The sequence below is a fragment of the Pomacea canaliculata genome, linkage group LG5 (assembly GCF_003073045.1).
Source record: "Pomacea canaliculata isolate SZHN2017 linkage group LG5, ASM307304v1, whole genome shotgun sequence".
Classification (NCBI taxonomy): Eukaryota; Metazoa; Mollusca; class Gastropoda; order Architaenioglossa; family Ampullariidae; genus Pomacea; species Pomacea canaliculata.
This window is the reverse complement of record NC_037594.1, coordinates 22634112-22643404: the sequence shown is the minus strand read 5'-3', so window position 1 is coordinate 22643404 and position 9293 is coordinate 22634112. Positions and strand designations below refer to the sequence as shown.

The 9293-nt window shown below is 36.5% G+C and overlaps 1 protein-coding gene across 1 annotated transcript; it reads left to right on the top strand.

The window, feature by feature from the left end:
• Nucleotides 1–93: 93 nt before the first annotated feature.
• On the top strand, nt 94–8060 carry LOC112564051. The gene is given in 12 exon segments (XM_025238618.1): nt 94–218; nt 743–894; nt 1389–1532; nt 1663–1857; nt 2144–2721; nt 2724–3721; nt 4277–4373; nt 4853–4934; nt 5322–5392; nt 5542–5637; nt 6270–6410; nt 7924–8060. Coding segments are annotated over 11 exon segments (2505 nt in total). The 5' UTR covers nt 94–218; nt 743–871; the 3' UTR covers nt 8004–8060.
• Nucleotides 8061–9293: the final 1233 nt, after the last annotated feature.

Below are 9293 nucleotides of genomic sequence, written 5' to 3'. Positions count from 1 at the left end.
GTTATTTTCATAAACTGTTTTACAAAAAACTGGCCCTCAAAATATATTTTGGGGACTTTTCTCGCCAGGGAAAAGCGTTGGCGGAAAGCATATGACGTCACCAAAACGTGTGCACTAGTACGTTTCACGCAAGAAGCACCAAAACTTAGGAATGCACTGGAGTTTTCGGAGAGAACGTATTTCAGCGAGGATTTTTTAGATTTCGGCTAAAGTTTCAAGTGAGATTGCAAATAAGAACTTACAAATTACAAATAAGTTTATTAAACTTTATTTTAATTACCAGAAGTGAGCACGGTCATAATGATTTATCAGATTGTTGATGTGCATGCAAAACGTAAATACGACCTTGTCACTATAACGATATCAGGTTGTGATTGCCATTCATGGAAGAACCATCAGGAAAATGTGTTGAAAATATCATGACTGCTTACAATACTTGTTCAGACTTTGTTTTATAATGAAGAAAGTTATTTGATCGTTGATTTAGACTAAAATAACCAAAAGTATTGTTGATCACCTACATAGGCTCAGAAAAGATCGAGTTGCAGGAAAGAACAATTACATTGACAAAATCCATCATAATACTCCGACTGGAAAAGAATGGTAGACATTTTAGCAAAGATAAGGACAGTCAACAAGAATACACGCTGCGCCATGTAAAAAACAAGGAAACTAGATGTATTTTAAACCATCGATCAGTATCAAATAACATATCATAATGTTATACCATTTTCTGTTCCAGTCTGTGCCAGAAGTTTTAAGGGTGTCACAGAAAATCTGAACACTGGCTGCACAAATTCTGCATAACCGTTACTTAAATCAGCATGACAGCTCATTTGTGGACAACATTCATTCTGAGCTGGTTGCATTTATGAAGGAAGCTAAAATAAACAAGTAAGAATATATTTTTCACTGCTTTGAAGTTATGAGTTTGATTAGCTGCATTGATGTATGCCTTCACATCATCTTTTTCAAAACGAAAAGATCTACAAAAATTTGGTGTTAAGGGATGCAACTCCTTTTAAAAAATTTTATCCCTTTTCACTAACTTGTTTAGCAAATGTTTTTAATGTGGTGCACCTGCCAACATAGCACAGTTTACTAGACTGTAGAGGACAGCACATGCAGTTAACAACACATTTCAGATGAGTTAAGAAGACATTTCCTCCCACCACCTTTCAGCTTCCTTGATAGATCAGGTAGCCATGCAGTCCTGGTGGGCAGGAAGTTTTCCAGCTGCTGACCCAACCAAGCTTTGAACCTTCAATGTGCTTAATACTGTTGGTTTTCTAATCAGTATTGACATATCACACATTCCTTTGACACTTTGTGTCACAGAAGTATTCTTGTTTTAGCAATCATAGCTTATTACTAATACTCTTTTTCAGAGTGTTGCTTTTCCCACCAGTCCACAGCTATTACAGATTCCTTATCCACAAGTGCGTTGAAGATTTTCCAGGCCTGGGTAGTTTTTCGATTGGTGAAGGAGCTCAACGGCAAGCTGTAGTCTGCCTTTGCAAATCACTTAAAAGGTATATTCGTTGTCATTACTGGTTTACACTATTTGGATTATATATTAACTAGTATATACCTTGGATTATATGTTAATAACTAGTTAATTTTGACATTTTCTGATGTTTTGTTTCTTACTTGGTGTTGCAGAGGACCAAAGGGTCAAGAGCTGTTAATGTCCAGTTCACAGCTCCAGCACCAAGCACCAAAGGGACATGGGCGTGGTAAGGGAAGAGGGGACAATGCATTTTCCCCAAACAGACCGCGGGTTCTTCCCCTGGTTGGAAAGGAAGAGAACTGTAGTTCTACCTTCAGTCAACCATCTTCAAGAACCTTAGGCAGAGGGCAAGTTTCCTTTATACTTTTTTGTTTTTACTTGTATCAGTGGATATTAGATTCTTGGAAGTTTTAATACCAGAGAGGATCATTCAGGAAGACATAAAGCTGTTCAGTGGGGTCTGTCCTTTTATTTGTTCTGTTTCCTCATTTATTGGCCACAGAGTTCTTTTCAACAAGAAAAGTCATCTATGGCCATTGTGAAAAAGACTTAACATAGAATATTTCTTTCATTCTGAACATTTTCAATAGTCAATGCAAACAAAACTAATCTGCATCTTTCTTTGCAATGTAGCCAAGGACGAACAAAGAAACCAGAGGTGCAGCTTTATGTCCCAAGAGGTCGACGTGATCTGCAGCATGACAATGGTACTACTCTAGAGCACGATCCCGAGACAAGAGACAAAATCTGCATGGAATTGACTGCTTGCGTCTGCTCTGCAGATATTGGGGAACACTGTACGGCAAAGAAGAAATGTATGACTGACAAGAAACTGCAGTCATTGCCCATGAACCTGCAGTCAGACTGTTCAGGTCAGAAGCACACATCTTGTGAGCTGAAGAGTTCTAGTGATGGGCAAGAAAGTACTGTGAACAGATCTGATTCATCTTCTAAAAAGTTAAGTACTGTTAAGGGAAGCCGCCCAGATATTCAGCTGTATGTTCCGAGGGCTCGCAGGAAAATGGATAAAGTTATAAACACAGAGACAAGTATCGAGTCAGATCTATCTCAGAACAGTTTATTGTCTTGTAAAAGCGCTAAGACAACAGACATGGAAGTTGACCCATCACATCTGAACTTTAATGCTTGGGATGAAAGTAGTCAACATAGCTCATTGGACATTATTGATTCAGCCAGAAGTAAATGCTCAAGAAAAAGGACACAGAAGAGAGGTTAAGTTATATGGATGATATAATGGGTAGCAAGGAAAGTTATGCAGAAAACAATAAAAGGTTTAGGTGTCTACAAAAGGAAAATGGTAGCCACTCTCAGGAAAAGGAATGTCCTTCTAAGCACTTAAAATGTGATCAGGATCCTGATGATCATTGTGCAGTGCCAGAAGACCCCTCTCATGAGATAAACTTCATTTCCAGATCAGACACATCAACTCTTCCAGCAGAAGGATTGGAAGAAATGTTGCAAGAAGTGCCTGTGCTGTCCTTGGAACATGGGGAACATTTCCAGACAATGCAGCCTGGAAATAAATATGTGCCTGGTAAACAAGAAAATAGTTTACCAAATTATTTTCCTCAAGAACAGTTATCTGGGGAATCTGGCTGTACCTTAGTTTCAGATGAGGATCATTCTCCGCAAAGTAATTTTCTGCAGCATGAAAATATAGCAGAAAAAGACAAAAGTGCGCCATCTGCTCAAACATTGGCTGGTGAACCAGAAACTGCAGGCCAAAACATCATTTCAGAAAAAAGACAGCTTACTAATTTCCTACAAGGTGAAGTTTATGAATCAAAGCCTTTCACAGCTATTGAAAAAATACTACCATCAGAAATGATCTCAGATTGTATTTCTTTGACAGAACATATGCCAGGTGTGTTTAGTGGAACTGAGAGGGTGAAGTCAGGGCAAGAAGAAGTTGATAGTCCTGGAGATATTGAGGATCTTCAAGACAAAAGTGAAATAGACAATTCTAATCTTATTTCATCTTGTATGATAGTAAATTCAAAGAACATTCAAGAAAGTGACGATCTTTCAACAAAAACAATCAGAGCAGCAGAATTTAATCCAGCAACAGACATTTCTTTTGGAAATAAGATAAAAAAGAATATTGTTGCGGAGGGAGATAATGAGGAGGATTCATGGGATAACATTTTTGATGATAATGGAGACTGCCTTAACCCCTCAGCAATGGAAGAGGTAAGCTCTGTGTGTGTGTATGCAAAAACACATGTTCTAAAATTTATGTGTTTATTTGAAATTGGGGTGTTCCTAAAAAGTAACTTTTAAAATTGATATCTGCTGTAGATGGGTTGCCATATCCAATCAAGTATCTGACATTAATTCCAGCATAATTTGAGCATTGTATAAGGAAAAAACTTTCCTTGTTTTGTGCTGTTAAAGAAGATTAATGCATAATTGATTGGTAAAACATATCATTTTAAGTTTTTTTCCATTTCTTGGGGAGGGGTTAGGGAGGGCTTGACATTGGCATAAGGATAGAGAAAAGGAATCCTTAGCTCCAAAGGTAAGATTCACATGGGTTGCGTGATTAGGGTGTGCTGGAGGCTGATAATGTTCAGCAAGAATGTATTTCACAAGAAATTCTAAGTTATAGTAAGGTGAATGTTTAAATTCTGGATCGATGGTTATTAATGTCAAAAGTGTATTACAGTACCATTAAATAAATCATTTACTGCTGGCTAGAGTGTTGAAAGTGGTATATTAATAAAAGTTAAAGGAAATTTTCATCAGTTGACAGCTTATGTTGGGGATGTGAAAATCAGTACGTCAAAGGCGAACATCAACTACTTGAGTTACCAGGCCAGAGAGCCAGATATGGACTCAGAAGGTATAAAATATTGTTTAAAAATGACTTACTTTTGTGATCTAGCAACTTTTCTTGCAGGCTGTTGTTTTTTTGTTTCCTTTTCTGTGGATACCTCAAAAGGTGCATGATTTTTTTATCTCACTGCAAAGGACACCTTCCATTACTTAAAACTGAACTTAAATAAATTGCATTGCCACTGCTAGTGAAATATTATCACACATAAATTTAATAGATGAACCTCATAATGTGCACCCTAGGCAGTTTCATTGGCTTTGTTATCTTAATCGTATTTACTATTTGTTAATCCTGAATGAAAAAGTGAAGTAGGTATAATTCTGTTTTCAATAATAATATATACAAAAAAAAAAAAATTAAAACAAACTACTACAGACATTACTTGATGTCAAGAGCACATGTGTGAGACTGAAAACACATAATTACTGTTTAGATAACAACTTAATGCTATCTATTCTTTCAATCTTTTATCATTTATGTTGCAGCATATGGCCATGTCATTGAAATAAGCGACTTTCCTGCAGAGTTCCAGACAAGAGATTTGCTCACTGTGTTTAAAGACTTTATGCAAGTTTCAATCACTTTTCTCTTCTATTCTGTTTCCTATCTTATTTGATAAGTCAGTTACATGTTCACTCTACGCTGAGTTATAAAAGTGTTCACATACTAATTTGTGCACTGTTTGGTGCCATAGTTTTAAAAATCAAGTTAATTTTTCTTTTATTCTTTATGTCATATTTATATCATATCTTTTCCCCAACAACAAATTCCTTAAATCTACTTCTTACAAAAAGCTCTACTTAAAAAAAAAAAAAAAAAGAAAGGTTGTCACTGGGTCTGGATTTTCCTAATGTATACACAACTGAATTTAAGAATTGTATTCTCATTTTTACTGAATGGTTTTGTCTCTATGTTCTGTATAAAATCACATGCATTTTTCACACTTTTGTTCAGGAGTCGTGGGTTTGATATAAAATGGGTTGATGATACACATGCATTGGGTGTGTTTGCAAGTGCAGTTGCAGGTAAGTAGATGTTTTTTCATCAAATGTGCATTCCTTCCTAATAGACAGAGATATTTTCAACGTTTTCTTTATATTATTTAATTTTGAAACATTGAGAATTTATATTATCATCTATTTTAAGTATAAATATTTTTCCTCTCCATGAACAGCTCGCGAGGCACTGAATATGGTTCATCCACTGATGAAATTCCATCCGCTATCTGAAGCTTCAAAACAGTCTAGGACAAAGGCTCGTCGATGCCAAGGTTAGATTAATTTTTTTGTTTTATTGTTCCTTTGAAATATTTAACCCTCTTAGCATTACGTAAAAAAAAAAAACATTAGACTGAAGATGATGACAGTGGGGGAAGTTTGTTTTTTATTATTGCTGCTCTGAGGTAAACATTAGACTAAGAAACCTATACATATTTGGAAAGGAGAAGACTTGAACTTTGCAATAAAAGCAATAAAAATCACCTTCAAATGTTTCCCAGCAAAGCCATGATCATGGCCCATCGCACTATGAGAGTTCAAAAATAAAACTGAATTTTAAAAGTGATTTACCAGCGTGACCTAATTTTCTGTTCGATGTAACATTGTGGCTTCTTAGGTACTTTCTAAATCTAGTATTCTTGACAACAAGGTACAAAGTGCAGAGGGTAGAAAATGGCAGCAAAAGTTCATAAAGATGATTCTATGGCATTTCATAATAGCGATCAGTTGTTGATTAGCCTGTATAGTTATGATAAATTTGCTTTGACATGTTTAGTGGCATGCATGTGACCAACTTTACTGGTACTGAAAATTAATGTTTGAAAAGACTATCACAGAATGTTAATTTGGTTAAAGCTATTGAGGTAATTCACTTAAGCGTAGATATGCCCATTTTATTCTACAGAATTTCTTCAGCCATATAAGCCTCGCCCAGAAACAACAGTAGCTGCTGCCAGACGTCTTGTCACAGGTGCCTTAGGAATGACTCCACGGATTTCCAAAGAGCAGCGTGACCAGGAGCGAAAACAGTTGAAAGAGGCCAGAGGTAGGTTCTACAGCATGCATTGGCTCCAGATGCGATGATGATAGAAAACAACACACTGACAAGCCCCATTCCCATATATATATATACAATAAATTCGTTCAATTGATGTAACACCAGTATTCGTCCATACACGTCAAAGTACACTTATCTCCATTACATTAGTCTGTAAAGCTTATTTCAGAGATCTCTCTTGTATGGTTACACAAACTTGTCGGATGCTGTGGAATCCCTCCTTTTTCCCCCTTGTTGTTCACGTCCTGCTGCCATAGTCTTTATCCAAAAAGACTGGATGGCTCAGGAGTTGCATACAGTTTCTAAAAGCTTTTTAAGGAGTAAGTAATCCTCTTTCAGAGAAGCACTTGACTTGATGGTGGTAGGTCTTGCTCTCTCCAAAACTCTATTAACACCAAAAGCTGTGCACAGTACATGAAGAACTCCATCAAGTGGCTGATATCTCTAGGACAGTAACCTTGAATTCTGAAGAATCCAGCAGAAAAGTCTGGCTGCAGAATAATAATTCCTGTCAGGTCAGCAACTGCGTAGTACAATGAAGCTCAAGTTCTCTTTCCTGCTATCCCATCACACTGTTCATTCCAAAAATTCAGAATTACACCATCACACTTGAAACAAGGTCTGCCCCAAAATCATGACAAGTTCAGACATATAGGGAGAGTATTTCGTCAATTATTCAGTGCATGTGCAGTACACACTCATCAGTGATTAAAACAGAAGCAAGAGTCAATTTGTTAGCCACTCAGCAGCCTTTACCAAGACATACGAAGTTAAAGGGATGGAAAAGATCACCATTGTGTTAAAAACTGTCACAACAGCACATTTAAAAAAGTAAGGTGGAAAGTTAGCATGACAGCCTGCTTAATACATGAAAGAGTCCAGCACTGTCTTTCTATCTGGCTCTTCCACCTTTAATTGTGCACTGGCTGACAGAAGATTTATCAGTTGCTACTATTGTCAACCAACTGTCATGGGGTACTTTACAACCATGATAAAAGTATTACTTTGGCATGAGAAGACATCTGTGAAAGTTACTTTGTCAGACTTTAAACTTCTCTTTGATTTAAATCATTCTCTATCCATGTCAATGAAGATGACGTCACGTAACTTTTAGAAAATGCTCATAGTAAAAGAATGCTGTAAGCTAAGACACACACATAAACTTGACCCCTTTTTGATGTGCACATGGCACTAAGAGAACTGCTAATTGGCTGTTGCTATAGGACACAAGCCTAAGACCCTCATCCAAATATATTAACAGTTACATTTTCAACATTTTCTCTTACAAAACTTATAAAATTTAAGTATTTATCTCAAAAGAAACAATGTTGGTGCATACCCTATCTTGAAATTCCTGTATTTTGTAATGTTTTTGGTAGTTTTGAGCAGTGCAGTGTAGAACTAAATATGAAGATTGTATGATTGCAACAAGATGAAATGAAAAACACCTATTTTTAATTTATGGGAAAAGAATTATATAATGTTTACCTATTTGTTTCAGAAAGAAAAAAACAGGATAAGAAGTTAAAAGATGACATGTGGGATGGAGTCGTTGGCAGTCATGCAGTGGATAATGCCTGAAAAGAAAGATGCTATATCAACTGTGCAGTGGACAGTAGATAATGCCTGAAAAGAAAGATTCTATATCAATTGAGAGATGTATTCAGACTGGTTTCATGCAAGAAGTCTATAATAATAAGAGTTCTCAGAGTAGCTTCTTGTCATTTAAAGCCCTACCTGACTGGTCTGTGTTATAAATATTCTGGTAGGTAAAGATAAATATATTCTGTAAATTTCATCGCCTGAAACAGCAGTTTATGATCTAATTTCAGAGTTGATTTGCATTTATATTCATCAAGTCCTGCTAAGTTTTGCTCCTGCAAGTGAATAATGTGTAATGTCGCAGCTGGTGGCATCCACACTGTCTCAGTAAGCATATAATGGCCAGAAAGTAGAGCAATTATGTTCATCAGTTAATAGCAAGGGCACATGTGAAACACTGTTCTCTACCCTTGATGGTATTAAACCTTACTGAATCGGAGGATTGTGAATGTTCAAACCCCCTGAACACAAGATGTTCAGGCAGCAAACAAGAACAACTTCACAATACCACATAGTAAGCATCTGTGATGTTCATAAAATTTTGCAAACTACAGGTGATCATTACAACGTTTGTTTACTTACTGTCATAAAAATGTCAAGTGTAAAAATTTACCATTGAGACTGATCTGCACATTTATGTAGGCATAGTTGCTCATATGGTTGTTGGTGTAAATAGCAGTAAGAAAAAGCATGCTTCTGTATAGTAGGTACAGACTTTGGAAGAAGATGCTTTTGCAGAACCTCAAAACACTCTTGCTTCTTCAGCATCTTCATTACTGGGTAACACTGAAGAGCAAAGTGGCATTGGCATATGACGAGTACTGTGTAGGTGCAGTGAAGTCAGCTTTACACAAATGAAATGTATCCATTGTCTTCTCAACAATTAATCCTTTGGGAACATATGAACACTTGTTCCGTCACTATGTCTTCCTGTTCATTTAAAGACAGTTTCCATATCAGCACTCGGGCTTTTGAAATTCAGAATTTTGGGGCAGCTTGTATCATCTATGCTGTAGTCATCCATGATGCCACCAATATTTATGCCACACATGGCTTTGGGGCCCAAATGAAGAATTAAACTGGCAAGGGAGACAGTTGTATTTAATTTCTTGAGATACATGTTTCTCCTTGTGATTTTATGTTCAATGTGCTATGAAAGGAGTCTTTTGAGTGTGATTTGTGTCACCGTTTTTTTTTAAAGGAGAGATAAACTACTGCTTTTTTTTGTAAAAAAAAAAAAGTATTTTTGATCCTTGAGATACCAGCTGC